The following is an 18,386-nucleotide window of genomic DNA, read 5'->3' as shown; positions in this document are numbered from 1 at the left end:
CCCTGGTTGTGTGTTTTTCCTGGTAGATCCATTCAAATGAATGGCTAGCTGTTGGTACTCCTCCTCCTCCTCCTCCTCCTCCTCAGTGGCATTAATCACCCCTCATACTCTCATCCGCCCTGAGGAGGCCATATCTTACAAAGCCGCCCGCTTTCCTCTGCTGTTTGATCCCTGAAAGTAAAACTGTGTAAATTAGGCAGTAGGAAACAAACCCCATCTGGATTACAGGCATTAACCCCTTCTGCCGTGATTGCCACACAGTCATTAAGCCTTCAAGAAAAAAAAGGGCTAATGATGACTGGTCTTCATCATAACAAGCAGAGACTTGATTGCATAGCCACTTGCCTCTCTCCCGCATTTCATAAAATTACTGAATCATTATAATAACAGTAAGTGACTTCCAAAGGGAGGAAGAATGGAACTGATCAATTATTTCCTGAAAATGACGTTTCTTTCTCGTCCACATTGACGTGAATTGTGGTTTGTGCCTTTGATTTTTATTCCACTTTTCATTTCTCCCTCATCACAGTCCAGTACATGCACTTCAATACTGCACATTAAATGAGACAAACACGTCTGTATTTATTTTTGAAAACTAATCCCATATTGTGTTTCAATTATACTTTAAATTCACAGAAAATAAAACAGTGAATGCAGCTTTTACCAAATGATTCAGGCCAATCTAAAAAAAGGTCCAACATAGAATTCACATAGAGGTACATAACAGTGACATTTCTATTCTCACTAATCGAATACAGTTTAATATGAAAAATAAAATGACAGGAAATCCCAAACCTAAAGTATCAGGAGATAATACCTACGTAAAAAAACATCATTATGTCTCTGCATTATTTTGCATGAAAATCCTTTTATTTAAAATATAGAAAATAGTAAAAACAAAAACTGGTTTGCTATGAAAATGTGCTCCATCTTTTAATTTGATATTTCCCAAGACTCAGTGAGGCCGCATGCTGAAAGGAGGTTTCTGGCTCTGAGTCTGTTTGTCTTTGGTTTGAACTGATATTAAACTCTGTAACCCTGTCTTGGCCTGGTTTAGGGGACAATTAGACAACATCTTTCATCAAATAGACACATCATTTCCCAATGCAGTCTTTTCACAGGCCTGAAGCACAGCGCGACACAGCTCTAGAGCGGCCTCTAGTGGGAAAAGCTGTCAATAACCTCTGGAAGGGAGTTCAAAATGGAAAAAAAAAAAGAGTTTTTACACACAAAAACAGACATTTGGCAGTTGACATGAGGGTGATGCAAGTACATTTTTTTACAACCTAAAGGACGTAATACTCAAGTGCTAGGATGCTAAGACCTCAGTGTGTGTGTGTCTAACTGTTGAGCTTCTCAGACTCCTCCGTCCTCACGGTGGTCAGCTGGCCCTCGTGACCCGCCTCGTCTCCGGGCACCTGGGACAGAGAGGAAGAGGGAGAACGAGATAATTGAGTTTCTGGACTTTTTTGACCTCATCTGGTCTCAAACACGCTTTCATTTTCCAGACTCAATGCAGTCTGTGGCTTTTCAAGGTGCACGTCAGCCGCCTCTTCCTCGTTTCATGTCATTAATTTGTCTCTAAATGTCAACATGGTCCAGATCTGAAGTGCTGCATTGAGTCCATTTGTCTTTTGTTCCCCTTTCAGATGTTTATTAAAATGATATAATGGATAAAGATGAAACTGGAGATCCAGATGGAAAACAGCAGCGCTGAATGAATTATTATTTGGATGACACTCATGCATCAAGAGGACAAATAATCAATAACATATTAATCAATAAGGCTTATAGTTAAAGGTAGCAAAAAACATTTCAAGGGGTTATGAATATTCTTTATCGTTCCCTTGTCTAAAACTGAGGACCATGCTGCATTTATGAATTAACATTAACGGAAACATACAATGAAGTGTTGAGAAATATTTAATTAAATTCCTTCGGAACAAAAAAAGATTTTTCTTTTTTTTTTTTACAAAAATATATCAAATAAATCAAAATAAATCTTTCATTCTGCAACGTGCACATGCTACTACATGCCGTTCCCTGTGTGGTTCTATAGCTTCATACACATGAAACAAAAGCTCGATGAGCCACACAGAGCACGTTGCATTGTGGGGAAATCTAAATGACGTCAGCCTGAAGTGAAAAGGTGTGACATCATCCAGGAGAGACAGTGTTCCTGTGAAGCACCTGGTTAATAACATGGTGCGGTGGTGCGTTTGCGCCACCTGGTGGTCAGACAGCATTACTGTCTCATCAGACAGAGATCAGCAGCATCACGGCGGACGGGGAGGTGTCTCCATCTTGTGGTCGTAAGATTTAATGCTACAGTATACAGGGTGGAGAAAACACTTCATCTTTGTGGTTTCCCTACAGCACACTGTAGAGCACCGTGGTACCAGATTAATGCTTTTAAAATGTCTTGATGGTAACGCTTTATTTTTTAGGTCCATGATTTCAGAATAATTTCCCCAAAACTGTCCTGGAAAGAATTACATTTCCTGGAAAGACCTGCTCGATTTCAGGGGGAATAAATATTCATTTGTGATTAGATGTTTATTCTCTATGTTGGATTTTATGTTGGCCTGCAGACAAATTTTATATTTTTACATGATCAGCTGACTCGTTATGACTGAAAGCATTGAACACTGTCTATATTTTCATTCTAATTTATATATAAATAATTTAAATTAAAATAGTATTGAAAAGTGCAAATAAGAACAATGTAATTGTGCAAATAGGTAACAATAAAAAGAATTCCTAGAAATACTATGTTCAATGATTTTAAGAAAAAATAGAAAAAATATGTGAAATTAAAGTGTAGCCAATGAGATTACAATGCTGTATTTTATAGGTTCTCGATCGCAACATAATTTCAACTTAATGTCATAATAATTTCCTAGTGTGTTTCCAGGAAATAACTACTGTATGTAATTTGTTACTAATTATAGGGAAAATTCAAATTTCCTTGACATTTAAACCCAAAAATATGAATGTATTATTAGAAACGTATTTACAGTATGTTGTATTGTCTGCTTGCCTGTGGAGGAAAGTCACTTCAGTTTATGTTTGCAGTGAATCAAAGTGTTTTAACTGAACATTGTCTCCATTGTTTCTGTCATCAGGACCAAAAAGCAGAATTATCTCCTGGAAACGTCTTGTTGCCGTCTTGTTTCGTCAGACTCACCTCCCAGTAGATGCTGTCCTCAAAGCAGATGGTGTCAGGAGGAGCGCCGAAGACCGGCAGCTTCAGAATGAAACCTAATGCAAGAAAAGGGACCCTGTTACTTTGTGGTCATCAGTACGTAAAATAAAACAAGGACTCCGGGTTGTGTTCGGCACATGTGAACATCATCCTGCTTTCAGAAATCAGGATAAGTTAGCTGTTAAATATAGAAGGATAATGGGGATAATGCAGCATGAAGACACCTGATGTTTGTGTTCATTAGCAGTGAGTCAGTAAATGATGATGAACATGATGATGGAGGAGCTGAGTCACCTGTCGACTCTGTTCTGGGTGTTTAAAGCACATTGGCTGAAATGTGCTAAAACCGTACACCGTGTAACTGACAAAATATGTTGTATATAAGGTATAACACCTTGGAGATTTTTTCTATAATGACCTCTGCTTTGATTAGGCACACAGTGGGCAAGCAGGTGATATTTACATTCATTGTTAGGCAGTGACCTCTAGTGGCTGTAGTGATTATGACGGGAGGAAAGCAGGGAGTGTTGAGTGAGTCATTGGTGTTTGTCATTAACCCAAGCAGCACCTGCATGCAGGGGCGGACTTACCATTAGGCAAAACTAGGCAGTTGCCTAGGGCCCCAAGTTCCTGAGGGCCCCATAAAACTCCTCATACACTAATGGTTAATATAGTTATTACTTATTTGCACACATTAATTATGTTTTTGATTAAAATCCTTTCGCTAAAATGCCAGCAGAATGCTTATTGTATTATGTGTGTCTCGGGGCCCCCCCGGTCAGTCTCCACTACATTGGATCAGTCCATCTTATTGCACATGTGCAGAAAGGATCCAGGAAGACAGCGGCAAAATGTACGTACAAAACAAATGGCGTGAAGAGAAGATGAAAAAAAGGAGGAAAGCAGAAAGCTGCTCTCAAAATTCCCCAAAGTGAGGACATTCTTCACTGCGGCAGCGGCTAACAGCAGCTAGCAGCGGCTAACAGCAGCTAACAGCGGCTAATAGCAGGAACCCACAACCAGCAAGTGAAACGCGACGTCGCCACCTGTTGGGGAGGGTCCGTTGTTGACGTGTGAACAACTAGTGAGTTTTTGAAGAGTTTCGGCTTAAGAAGTCGCCCCTCAAAGGAAGACTTTAAGTTTATCACAAATATTAGCATAAAATCATCATTTTGGGTGTACATGGTTTCCAATGAGCAAGAAGGGTTTGAAATATATAAGCAGCAATGTAAATAATGTTCAGTAGTGGAGTAGAAAGTGCAGTATTTGCCTCTGAGACAAAATTTTGCATGAAATCCTCAAATTTCTACGTTAGCAATTGAGTAAATATTACTATTATTATTAATATTATTACAATTGTAATTAATACATTTCACCACTATCAGAGAATCTACTGGTAGAAAAATAGTGCGTGCGTATTCTGTTAAAATGTTTATTTTAATTGACCTGTTGTTTTGTGTGTTGTCTTCTCATTTCAGAGGGCCCCATGCCTGCCTTTGCCTTGGGCCCCAAATTTGTTAAATCCGCCCCTGCCTGCATGGTCAGTACAGGAAGAAGGGGCAGAAAAACCACTTGTTTACCCACTTTAATGAGTCTTTAATGAGTCTTTCCAGGAAGTACTGGTTTGTCTGGATGTCAGTGGAAGTTAATTTCGGGCAGAATTTGTCGTTGTTTATCGAGATGCATGAGTTTTAACTTTAACTCAGCCACATCAAGCCCAGTTTAAAACTAGAAATGTGGACACGTTTTGATCTCACAGTCCAGTTGAAAAGTGCTGTGAGAGCTTTATCGGAATTACTGAGGAGATCAGACACCTACCGACAACAAGCCCTCCCAGCAGGGCGACCCCGAGGGTCACGGCGAGGGAAATGGCCTGAATTCCGCCCTGGTAAGACGCCTCGATGGTGCCGTCGGCCACTTTAGGGAACACGTCTTCCATCCTGAAACACACAAGTCAACTTTTTTCAGAGACACATGGACAGGGCTGGGGTTGGGCCTGCATGCTGACTGTGCACTTGGTGAGGAAGGCGAGAGCAGCCTGAAGACGGCTGAGCTCGGTCAGCGGTCGCAGAGATCTGATCATCTGCAGTCAAACCCTCAGAGACGAACTCATTCACACAGAAAAATGTGGAAATTCAGGATGAGCCACTGCTGCTGTTTTCAGTCCGTCAAGGCTTCACTCACATGATAGAGGCTAACATCACATAATCCCTGCATACAGTCCTTAGTTTATAAAGAAGAGCCCAACTTTTACCGCTTTATTTGAAACATGTCTGCTTTTGCATTCATACAAGTGCATAAAAAATTCACAGCTTGGTGATATAAACTTATTAATGAACCCACTAAGAGGGTCTTTGCTTTGAGTGACCATGTTTACGGACAAAGATTTTCCCAGCCGCTCCGTCTAACCCTCATCTTCGGCACAAGGCTGCCTGCATCAGGTGTTTGTGGCTACGACAGCCCAAATGAGATGTTTACCCGTCTCCATAAACTTCTTTGGTTGCCAAAGAAGCAGTCACCGCTCCCACGATGGCCCCCAGGATGCCGGGCATGCCGTGCAGGTTGTGAACGCCGCAGGTGTCTTGGATCTTCAGTTTTTCCTCCAGGACGGGCTGAAAGGAGGAAGAGAAGAAGAGATGATCATGTGTTTAGGGGAGGTTGCATTAGGTTTGATTAGAGCAGTAATGAAATGCATTCATTCATATAAACAGGCTTTCCAGGTGCTCTGCTGCCTCTTTCTGTCTGTTACATCACAGCATTGCTAGATCTGATGATTTTTAAAGCTACTTGACAGCCGGAACACAACTCACGGGTGTCTAGATTTTTTTTTAACTGATGAGCTCTAATGTTGGGTTTAAAGCCTCTAATTTGTACAGTATCTTCCCCGCCTCAATCATGAAACAGAAAATGCTGAGTCATCCTTACTGAGAGGTACTTGAAGCCCAGAACAGAGATGATGCCGGCCAAGAAACCAACAATCATGGAGCCGAAAGGCGTCAGCATCATTTCACCAGCTGTTCCCGCTGCGACTCCACCGGCCAGAGCGGCATTTTGGATGTGGACCTAGAAAGAGGAGAAAGAGGTTGAGACTCAGTCTGCTACGTTTTTAATGAATCATGTTCAAGCATTTTGCAGACATAGAGGAGGTCTGAATACAGTAAAAGCAACACTTAAACATCCTTTAATCCGTTCTGCACTGCACCTTTAACTGTTACTACACAAAATATAAATGCACAAAATGACGTGCACATGATTTCAGATTTTACTGAACACACAGCCAAATAAAATAAATGTGCAGACTTCGGTTAAAGACAAACTAGAGCTGAACCTATGATCATTTTCCTGCTTCACATATTTAACAATCAGCACTTTCCCTTCACATTCAAATTTGCACGTTGCACATGAGTGTGGTGCGAGATGTGTGTGGCCACGAGTAGAATAAACCACGTGTGTCATGTTGTGAGTGTAGTTACTCCTCAAACCTCTGGGGGCAGTGCAAAGACCCTGCTGCAATAATATGAGATCAGAGAAAAAGAAGCTCAGAGCTCTTTCGACAAGCTGCTACGATGTAACCAAGCTACACTGAGTTAGCTAAGCTAGCTAGTTAGCCTGCTTGACCTAAATTCGAGAATTGGAATAAAAATGATAATATAAGACAAACAATATTTTAATTTGAGCAAACAATAACAGACAATAATAACTCACTCAGGTTTTCCTTATTTGCCCTCTGAGGGCATTCCAGTCCGTCTGCATTCCATTAACACCTGAGTGTTCGGCCAATGTGACAATTACTACTACCACTAATTTATTGAGAATTAACCCTCAAGAAAGAAAGAAATATGAATATGATTCCATGATTCCAAGGTCAAATCAAACAGACTAACTTGTGCTGTACTACTCTCACAATGAAAACTTGTATTTTCCTGCGTTTGGTTTGTAAAATCTCTGAATATACAAACGTACACCGAGGAAACATGAATGATGGACGTGCTCAGGTGTAAAGAGTGACTTAGAAAATGTGTGTAACAGATGATTAGATGAGACTTTCTGATCTGAGCTGCAGGAACTTTCAAACGACGAGTCTCTAACGTGCTGCAGCCTCGTTCACACCACGCGCAGGTGAGGCAGCAAACAGGTGGAACGCATCAGACAGAGCCACGTCCACCCCCCACCCCCCCGTCAAGTCGCTGCACTGAATATGAACTCAGGTCTGATCGCTATCGGCACAGGAATGTCTCTTCTTCAGATCGGGGTGATTTACTGTTGACAGCCGAGCATGACAGCGACGGATCACATGAGCGTCCGCGTGAATCAGCTACAACTCACATTTTTTGGGGGGGTGTGCGTGTATCTTCATGTGACACATTCATCAGCTTTTATCTCTAGAGTGACTCTGTCATGAGTTTTAAACTGTGATCCAGCCCGCTGACAGGAAGACGTTATAAAACCTGTCCAGATCTTTTACTTGGATTCACGTGTTTACTTGTGAAGGAGTGAATTCATCACACCTGCTGAGCAGCTGCTCTTATTCCAACTCTAACTTCTACTGTGGTCATTTTGATTGTGAACGAGAAGACGCCATAGTCGGCTTCCACTGCTGGAAGAAGTGGAAGCTGGAAGTTTGGGGTCTACTTCCTGACCTTTTATTACTTTTGGTTCTGGATTTGATGCGATTTTGGAAACCACAGTTCAGGAACAACAATCCAGCGTCCTCACCATGTCCAGCTTGCCGTCGTGTGCCGTGAGGGCGGACATGGCGTAGGTGGACAGCGTGCAGGCTGCCAGGGAGTAGTAGGTGTTCATGGCTGTGCGGTGCTGGTCGTCTCCGTGAGCCGTGATGGCCGAGTTGAAGCTGGGCCAGAACATCCACAGGTAGATGGTACCTGACAAGCACCACAGTTAGGACGGCATTCGATTGGTTCATCACTGCCTGCTGCATACAGAGTTTATACAAAGTCCAAGACACCTATGAGTCCTGTGTGCTAAACTTTGTGTTTCAAGTCCTGGACAAGTCTTTATGTTCAACGAGACTGCATCATTTTTAATCTTTGGGATTATAGAGGACATTCAATCCCTCGTCAAAAGGCTAAAGTCCAGCTGAGGTCAGGAGTCGCTGATGTTAAAGTCGAGCTACACGTCTCTTTTGATTCTGTCATGTTGAGTCAGGATCAATATTTTCATTAATCAGTGAAGCTGCAGCATTGGGAGACGTTTACCGATCATAGCGAACAGGTCAGAGTGGTACACCGAGCAGTTCCTCTGTTTGCTCTTGTCCAGGGTGGGCCGGTACAGGATTCTGGTCACCATGAGGCCAAAGTAGGCTCCAAAGGTGTGGATGGTCATGGAGCCTCCGGCGTCCCTGGCCTGAAACAAAGTTAGCAGCCTGGTTTAAAAGCTTAGACATACATGAACAGCCATCACAGGGAGATCTTCAGGTAAACTCACCCCCAGAACACTGAGCAGGATGAACTCATTGACAGCAAACAGCGTGACCTCGAACATCGCCATGATGAGCAGCTGGACGGGGCTGGTTTTACCCAAGACGGCTCCAAATGAGATGAGCACAGATCCGGTGCAGAAGTCAGCGTTGATCATACTGAAAGAAACAGAGTTTCGACAGGAGCTTCAGAAGACGTATGATGTTCTGTCGGAGGGTCGCTTCAAGGAACATTTTTGAAGGTGTAGTTTGTAGTGTTTTTCAGTAGATATGTTTGTGCGTGTGTTGTTAATGCAGGCATCCTTTCATCGGTTAAGATTTAAAACAGATTTGTGAAGATTTAAAGCTGCGCTGATCTATTTTGATATTAGCCGTGGGTCACATGACTGTGGTAAAGGGGTCACCACAGAGAATTATTACCAGCTACTATAGTAGCCAATGCTAACATGCTCGCCATGTTTATAATACGTGCGTTTGCAGCTTGTTCTGCTCAAAATATATATCAATTAATGCAAAGTCACAAAAGCACCACCTTAAAAAATGTTAACGCACTAAAATCAGCACCTCTGAAGTCTGTCAGTCTGTAAATCGTTAAGTCATCCGTTTCTCTTTCATGGCCCTAAAAATATAAGACGCCTTGTTCAGTATTTCTAGTCAGAAAACACTAGAAAGACTGACAAGGTGAAGGCAGGCAGTATGATAACAGTCATCACTTCATGTGCTAGTGTAAGTAAACAAAAGGCCTGTTTCCTACAGAGGGATTAAGTCTAAAGTCTAAGTCTAAGTCTAAATCCATTGAAGAACAAGGTTTAACCCGTCTCTGGCAACAAGCCGGCAGTCTGCAGTGAGCACAGTATGGCAACATATAATCAACTGTTAAAGTGAGTAATGAGTGAAAGTGATTGGTTGACAGTGACTTTCCAACATGCCTCAGGATGCAGACCTGCTCTGCTCAGACCTGCTCACTGTGTGTGTGTGCACTCATACATGAGGACTGTGTTTGCATTACCTCTCCACCCCGATGTGGATCTTGCCTCCGTGCATACCGTGGAAGAAGCCCTGCATGAGCGTGGCCCACTGCAGGGAGAAGGCTGCGATCAGGAAGTTGAAGCCCACGCTGCTGAAGCCGTAGCGCTGCAGGAAGGTCATGAGGAAGCCGAAGCCGATGAAGATCATCACGTGCACGTCCTGGAAACCTGCACGACGTGGAAAACGCTGAGTAAGATTATGGAGATCATGAGCCAGGAGTATCGAAGCTTTGTGTCGATTGTTGTTGGAGACACGAAATGGGGCGACGGCTGAAGGATTCACAACATATTGACCAAAACATGCAAGAAAAAGTAGGTTTATAGGCTAATTATGCAAATAAATCACCTTTTTTGAGAAGTTGTGGGGTTTCTTAGCGATGTCTAGAAACAAAACCACCCACTGCATGTGATCTTTAATCATCTTGAATAGAAGAAAAAATGCTGTTCTTGTACTTCAGTGCAGCTTTACATATGAATAGGTTGGAAAAACATTGAATGTGGAGTCCCACAGGGCTCAGTTCTGGGTCCACTACTTGAATTACAACGGCTTTCTTTACAACTATTTTCTTTGACCACTGAGAATTGATTAAGTGACTGATTTTCTTTCTTTTATGCTTTGATACTGAAGAGAGCGCCAGTCATTTCAATCAGCCTCATATCTGACAGTTGCTTTCTTTATTAATTAATTAAAATGTTTTCAAAACATTGTGACAATGATTTTAACTTTTGCAGAGCACGTGTCTTCAAATTGCTCGTGCATAGTCCAAAATCCAAAGATATTCAGTTTTCAGCTGTATGAAACTGAGAAAAGCAGCAAATTATGTCATTACCAGAAACTTTTTGGTGTTCTGTCTTAAAAATTACTTACATGACTTATTGATTATCAGAATTGTTACTGACTGATTTTCTGTGGATCAACTAATCAATTCACTGATTGAGTCTTTTTTAACTTTCCAGTTTCCTGCTCTGACAATGCAAAGCGTTATTAGCGTGATTTCACCCGTCATTTCAATCAGCCTCATATCTGCTCCTCAAAAGCATCCAATCACAGCTGAGTCGCTCGAGGTCTTCTTTGTCTTTGAAAGCAGCCTGTGAACGAGCACAGTTACATAAGCTTTGGTTAACGGGGCCTTCAGGCTCAGCTGTGACTCAGGCAGCGGTGACTCTGGTAAAAAGTGCTCTTCATATTCATGATATTCATGTTTAGTAACTCAATACTCTAAAAACAAACATAACGAACTCCCTCAACTTGCAACCTGATGTGACCCTCCATCCTCATCGTCTCGGCTCGGGTTTGTTAAACTCTCCTTATTTGTCCCGAACTGCCACACACAATGTCGCACTGTGCTGTGGCTGCTGTCGCCATGGTGACCATCCACTGGCATGGCCCGGCCGGAGGTGTTGCCAGTGTCCCCGTTGGCATTTTGGCCCAGATACACATGCAGACACATCCAGGAGGACACCATAAAATCACAGCGTGACGGACTCTGCAGGGCTGAATCAGCGTCTCACTGTCATCAGAGTTCTGTTCAACACAAACTCAAATTTTCTGCTGACGTTTGCTTTAAATTTGGCCTTTCTGAGGTGTTGAAATTCCTCGAAATGTCATCAATTGATGCTAAATGCTACATTTATGTAGCATTTTACAAGATTTTTGCTGCTCATCTGCCCATTCACACCCACACTCATGCCCTCGCAGGGTGCCGGCCTGACCTTCAGGAGTCTCGCTCAAGGACACTTTCAGACATGGACAAGATTGGACTGCCAGTCCTGTGATCAACGGATGATTCAGCTCGTTTAGACTGTCTGAAATCTCTTCTGATTGATTATTTTCTTGTATGAAGTCTTTAAAGGGACATTTCACCTAAAGCACAAAAACTGCCTCAGTGGTTAAAAAAGTTAGCAAATAAAATGAAAAATATCTGCATGGATACTGGATACCGCTCTGTGAAGGAGGTAAACATCTCTGTGACATCTCTGACATAAAATCAGTCCAGTTCACCTGGTTAATTACCATATTCATAAATAAATGTGACAATAATCAATAACCCAGTCACACAGTTTGCTTCTACTATTCCACAGACAGTTTAAGAGTTCAGAGGCAGCTGTTAAAGTCATTTCAACACTCCTAAAAGACCAACTTCTCCAATTTGTCAAAGTTTTTCTGCCGCAGGGATCAAACCTGTGACCTGTCAGGCACATACCTGCCTCGTTCACCTTCAGGTGATCTGTTGCACAACAGACAGTTGACATGCCATCCTTATCTCACAGAAACACACGGGGCAACAATACGCTGCCTGTGAGGCCACGAACACACGGTGGATTTACAGGCTGCACATGATCCTGCTTCCAGGTGTGCACGCACGGCACTGCACCCTGAAGGTGAACTCCTGTTTCAGCTCCTGTGACAGTTAAAGATTATCTGAAGCCATTAAATCTAATGGACCTTTACTCTCTGCTCTTATTTTTCTAACCTCAGACAGTCTGTTGCCTTCAGTGGCTGAAACTGTGCTGCAGAGACAATTAATCAACAGCCTCCAGTGTGTTTCTCATCTTTAGCCGCCAAACAGTGACTGAGCCAGGAGGACAGGCAGGAGAAGCGTGATGTTGTGCTGAGTAAGTCAGATATGAGACTTTGACACAGCGCTGGTTTCTTTCAACCACCTTTCTCTTATCTTTTATTCTGGACTTTTGTTGAAAAACTGGATTTATGACACATAAACTTCTCAAGTAGTTGCAAGAAAAACACTTAAAACAAATGATCTGACGGGAAAAGTTCAAACACTTCACATAATAAAATTCAGTCAAATGACTCCTTCTACTATCTAACAAATCAGGTCATGTTCGGAGCTTTGATGTGATCCTGAATTTCGTGTTTCAGGGCTCCTCCCACCTTTTATAGCATTATTAGCTGTCATGTCAAAAGCTGAAGACACAAAACCAGCTCACGACCTGAAACTGTGGCAGTAAGTGTTAGAAATACTAGCATTTGACTTCCTGTGAGCCAAAAGAAGGAAAGAAAGCATTTTATTTCAGTATTTTATATATTTTACTTTTTTCCTTTAATTTTTCTCTCTATTAAGTCTTGATTTTAATGCATTTGAATAATTTCAACCTGAGAAGAAAAGCACTGGGTGAAACAATCAATACTGAAAGGAGTCACATTTAAACATGTTGAAAGTATTAGCTATTAGCAGCTTCAGTCCACCAGTGCTGGTGTTTGTGTCAGCCTGCAGAATCCTGCAGGTTAGCTGAGCCTCAGGTGAAATCCTATTACTTTACATAACAGTTCAGCGTCTGACAGGAAGAGGGCTGGGCCAACACAGTTACAGTTAGCTGCCCGCAGGAGGAGGGGGAAATATTGGAGCGTTCGCTTTCTACAGTCCCATCAATCTTTAAGCTACCCCCACACACCTGAGAGAGAGAGAGGCCCAGGTAAACCGCTCAGAGTGTCTGGCTTGTTAAGATGCACCCAGCAGCCCTCAGTCATGCATCTTAAGGTTGATTTGTTAAGGTGCAACTGTGAGGATTCGAGTGGCTCGGTTACAAAATGTAAACTTCAAATGGCAAAAACACACAGAAATATAAAAGAATGAATGATTTTTTCAATATTGAATTAAGTTAAATTGAGTTAAATGACGTCTCCTGAATATTTTTCCAAGATTTGAAGTTTAAAATCAACAACTAACACTAATCTGCTGTATTAATTCATTGCATTGATTAGTTAAAATGAGTGCTAAAACAAAAAAAGCCGTATGTTTTGTGTGCAGTAAATATCAATAGACAGAAAATTTGTGTCATGAAAGCAGTAATGAGCATTTTACAGCCTGTAATCAGCAGCCTGTGTTTCCCCTCCAGCCTGTGACAGATGAAGGCTTTTATTCTACACCATCAATCCATATGAATCAGGACATTAACGATCAATGGATCTGCCTCGATGGGATGGCAGCGGAGTGGAAGAACCTCACTCAGAAAGAATGAGACTCATCCAATTAGGGACTGAAGCTCGGCAGCTTCCCATCACTTTATGCAGAATACAGCATTTCCCTCATGAGATAACAGTGTTAATATTCAGAATATGAAGATCTGGGTTTAACAGACAAGCATGGCATACTTACACGTATGTAAAAATCACTGAGAGAGCATGTAAGAGAGGAGAGTTTCAGTGTTAGAATGACAGAAATCATTAGAAAGACAAGAAGTGCTTGTGAAACAAGTCAAAAGAGAGAGAAAAGATACACATGAAAGGGTCCACGCCCAAAAATCAACAGGAAAGCTAAAACCACTCATCTCAGCAATGTGTGAAGCTTCCTGTAATCTTCTGTTATAACATCTTCAGAGACTATTATTGGCTGTTTAACAGTCTGTTATCATTTGAAACCAGTGTGTGAGTGTTGAAACAGCACATCAACAACTGTTAATCACTGCAAAAGGTTTAAAGTTCAGTGACTTTTGAGACAAGACATCTCGTGTTCTGCATTTTGCACAGATATTTAATTTGAACAGAGACAAATTCAAAGGATTTATTTATTTTTGCTGACTTTTAATTAAAGAAAAATTCTGACTTTGCAGGTTGCATTTAAACCTTTGTTGCCTTGATTATGTTCCTCTGTTCCTCACTCTGACATGTACTGCATGTCCTAAAGAAAAGGTAGAGGCAGAACTGCATCATGGGGATTGTAGTCGGTCTTTTCTCCAGCTGACATGCAGTTGATTGTGAAATGAAGGATAAATTAGAGGTGATTAATTAAATGCCGTCCTTGAAAATGCAACATAACCAAAGCATGATAACACCACTGATCTGCACAATGTTTCACAAAATCTGCAGCATTTTTGATATATTAAAGCATCCATTCCTTTCAGGTTTGCAATGTTAATTAGGAGCAATGTTCAAACTGTTATCACTAGTTCAGGAGAAACTTTGCCTGAGCTTCATCTGCTAAACCTGAACCTCCCTGTAACCTCTGACCCTGGACCTCCAGACCTCCACAGGACACTCACTTGGGTAGCGGTAGTAGAAGTCGTTCTCGTAGTCATGGTGCGTTTTGTTATGCCACTCCTTTGCATCCGTCTCATAGTTGTACTGCACCAGCGTGCCGAAGAGGATGATGAGGATGATCTCCAGGATGAAGCAGACGACCGGCAGCTTCAGCCGCATGTTGGTTGCCGCGTCCGTCATGTTTTCTTCCCAGTGAGAGGAGGAGGAGAAGATCAGCGAGGCTCGACAGGGTTTAAAGATCCAGCACAGAAAGTTGGACACACTCTGTCTCTCTCACACACACCCGGAGGTGTCCTCAGTGCAGAGACAGGAGGCTGGAGTGTGTGTCGGTGTGTGTGTGAGGGTGAAGGAAGCAGCTCACAGACAGACACAGGAGCTGGTCTTTCATGTGTGTTTATTGTTCTGCTGGGTCACACCTACCGGACCCGCCTCCCTCATGAATAATGCAGTAACACTTTTAGCCCCGCCCCCCTTTTACTGTACTTTTCAAGGTGGTCTGAAGAGCTGGAGCTCACCTTACGAGTCAGTAACAAGTAATCATCCATTACTATGTGAGAGGAGCTCTCTTCAGTAATTTGTGTTGAGGGTTTCACCAACAAATCGTCGACTGGTCTTGAATAAATTTTGCCTGTAAAAATGATCTCCTGTGTGTAATTTCCGTAGTCTTGCTGTCTTAAATTGCTGTGGTTTGGTCCTCTGCTTTCTGCAGGAGCTTCAGGCTCTGTGAGGCTGGAGCCTACTGAAGCAAAATAGTTCCAATCAGCATGCTAACATCCTCACACTAGCTGCATTTCCATTGCCCCTAGAAATGCGCAAATCCTAAATATCGCAACAAAAAACTGGTAATGGAAACACCTTTATTTTGAAAATCCTCTCAGATATCGGGAAAACATTTTTACGCTCTCATAAGGTGGTTTTTCAGACGTGTCGATATAAAAGTGTAATGGAAACACTTTTTTCTCATTTACACGTTACTGAGGTCAGCGGACACATAACACTTTCGGCCATCTTCCTCAAAATGAAATCTCGCGGGATGTCCGAGAATTTACGAGAATTTCAGCTGGTTCGCAAAACACTGTTCGATGGAAACACCTGCAAGTAGCATTTGAACTTTGCCGAAATTTCAGAAATATCGCTTTTATTTTGCAAACAACTGTAATGGAAACGCAGCTACTGACAACGATGACATGCTGATGTTTAGCAGGTTTGGCTTATTTGACAGTAAGAAAAAAAAATACAAGCGTACAAGACATTATCAGGGACAACATGACGAAGTCCAGGACTTATTTCCATCATGATCCCTGATGTCCCATCAATAATAAGAAAACATAAATAACATTAATAAAATGTTTATGATGTCCACAATCTTAGATTTTGCGTGTTAGCATGCTAACATTACATAATTAATACTTAATAAAGATACACAAAAATGAACATGATGGTGCTGAGTGAAAAGTCAGACGGTCATCCGGAGGGAAACATCGATGTTTGCACCAAATTTCATGACAATCCATCTCAGTCCGACTCAAAGTGGTGGAATGAGCTTCTGACACATGAGCATGGCTTTAAACTGACCATCAGTCACAGCAGTAGTGTAATGCAGTGTGTGGTGCTTGTGTGCATTTTGAATCAATAACAGTAGAGTGTTAGTGCACATGAGACAGTTTGAAGATTGAAGTCTTTTCAGGGAATTTGTGGACGGCTGCTGCAGGGTCCTTTGTGCATTATTTGCTTCGTGTTTACTGAACGGAGGAAACCACAACACACAAAGCATTCACTGTATCTGTCACAGTCACAGCAGAGGAAGGCTGGAGGCGCGGCGGTGGGGTTAGACTACAGGACACTGTAGCGCCTCCTCCTCTTCCTCCTGTAAAGTTCGATAAGAGTTGTCACTCACAGCTCTATCTGCGTCCTCCATCTGCAGAGATGCTGCTTTCTTCAGAAAGGTGAAAGAACTGGCAGGAATGTTGTTATGATTTTAGGGAATCTGAAGTATTATCGCAGGCGTCAAAGAGAAACTCAGCAGTGACAGGAAAGACCTCGGTGTCTGCTCAGCATCCTGTCAGACCAGCCACCTGCCACCAGGTGAGCCTCACTGCAGACTGTGAGTCTGCAGGCCGGTCCACCTCATCCTGCCTCATTACGAGACAAACTCAAAGCGCATACTTTTTATTCGAGGACAAAGCTAACGTGAATGCATCTGCTAACAAATGTTGTGTGTGTATCACAGCCTGATAGATCTTCTCCCTCTCTGCCACAGAGCTCCGTTATCGTTCATTAAAACACATCAGTGAGCCTCACTGTTGCTCTGGCGGACATGTTTCACATGTTTCATCACCATGAACACACACTGTCGTTTATTCTGACTCAGTCACACACACACACCGTCCTGCTGCCACAAATACTCACTAGAGCAAAGAATTTGGATTAATCCGCAGCTGAAAATAGTCCCCAACAAATGCACTGTTTCCTCCTGTTTGAGAAACATTTGACTTCAAACTCTATGTTTGGGAGTTGTTTTTAAAGGTCTTTGATGAGAACCGATGGGCTCGGGGACAGAGTAGAGTCTGCTTGTAGTTCATGAAAAATATGTATTCTTTATATTTCATGCTCAGGTGTTGCACTTTAATTAAGAAATAAAAAATGAACAAATTCATCTCTTGTACACTTCGGGACAGGAGCTGGTTCGTGCAGGTGCAGGCTTGTTTTTGGGAGAAACCCATTAGCTCATGTCACATCTTTGGATTGATAACTCACAGGAACCTGAGACTTGAAGCCATGAGGACGTCTTTCCTCATTCATACATGCCAACAGGTCTCATCTTGTCTTTTCCACCAAGCTGCTCGCGTCCCTCATTGCTTCATCTCGGCAGTTAGAGTTGCAGGTTAAATCAACAAGCCGACGTCAGGCACACACACAAACTCCGGGCAGGCCAAAGTCAACAGGTGTAGATTCAGCTGCTGCTGCTCACTGTGTAAATGACACCACAGGTAATGTACCTGTGTGGTCTTAACAGATTAAGACAATGGGGCCATCTCAAGGCTTTGGCTGTTTTCCTTTTTAACCAATCATTTCTCTTCAAACTGCCTCCATGCATCATTCTCATTGGATGATCTGAAAAATTTGAAAAAGACACGTGGAGACACACCATCCTGCAGAGTGTGCTCCGGCAAACGTCAGTTATTTATGTTAATTGATTCTATCACATGCGTATGTGTTGATTTACTTTCAGGACTACATTTAAAGTCCCTGCAGCTCAAAGTCCTCCGTGGATTCAGGGCTCATTGGCAATGCCTTACTCCATTTACAAATTGTTCAATTTAACGGAGCCAAGCTTACAGTAAACATCGACTCTTAATGATAATTTATTTATTTACTTATAAACCAACATTAACTCATTTGGCAAACACTTAATACACACAATATAATTCACTATTAATTTTGGCTCCATGCAAAGTGAATAAAGTTAACGATGCAGTTTACACGTTTTCTTATCTGCTGATTTATTAAATTGGAGTTCTGCTGGTTGAAACATGATGCCAAATTTCGCAGAAGACCTCAGCAATACATAAAAAGTGCATTTTGTCCAGTAATAAACACAAAGCAAGTTGTGACCTTTCCTATAATTAATCACAGGAAACACTGACAGAGGAGCCAATCACAGGCTGCCACGCAAGGACGGTCATATTGTAGATAATAAGCCTTTTTTTAGCTTAA

General features: G+C 42.1%; 1 protein-coding gene across 1 annotated transcript; it reads right to left on the bottom strand.

The window, feature by feature from the left end:
• Positions 1-562: 562 nt before the first annotated feature.
• rhbg (Rh family B glycoprotein) lies at positions 563-15,046 on the bottom strand. Its single transcript, XM_041943235.1, has 10 exons — positions 14,672-15,046; positions 9,652-9,838; positions 8,651-8,801; positions 8,422-8,569; positions 7,922-8,088; positions 6,131-6,268; positions 5,684-5,817; positions 5,024-5,145; positions 3,188-3,261; positions 563-1,418 (listed from the first exon to the last, which is right to left on the bottom strand). Exons 1-10 carry the CDS (start codon positions 14,847-14,849, stop codon positions 1,341-1,343), a joined length of 1,377 nt encoding a protein of 458 aa, XP_041799169.1. The 5' UTR covers positions 14,850-15,046; the 3' UTR covers positions 563-1,340.
• Positions 15,047-18,386: the final 3,340 nt, after the last annotated feature.

The sequence above is a fragment of the Chelmon rostratus genome, chromosome 8 (genome assembly GCF_017976325.1).
Source record: "Chelmon rostratus isolate fCheRos1 chromosome 8, fCheRos1.pri, whole genome shotgun sequence".
Lineage (NCBI taxonomy): Eukaryota > Metazoa > Chordata > Actinopteri > Chaetodontiformes > Chaetodontidae > Chelmon > Chelmon rostratus.
The sequence above is the reverse complement of the archived record's forward strand: the minus strand, read 5'-3'. Positions and strand labels throughout refer to the sequence as shown.

Coding starts and splice junctions, on each gene's coding strand:
- rhbg (XM_041943235.1), bottom strand. CDS start 14,849: ATGACGGACGCGGCAACCAACATGCGGCTGAAGCTGCCGGTCGTCTGC. Junction 8,089..8,421: donor TGACCTGTTCGCTATGATCG/GTAAACGTCTCC, acceptor GGTGCTTGTCAG/GTACCATCTACCTGTGGATG. Junction 3,262..5,023: donor GCTGGGAGGGCTTGTTGTCG/GTAGGTGTCTGA, acceptor TTCTTGCATTAG/GTTTCATTCTGAAGCTGCCG.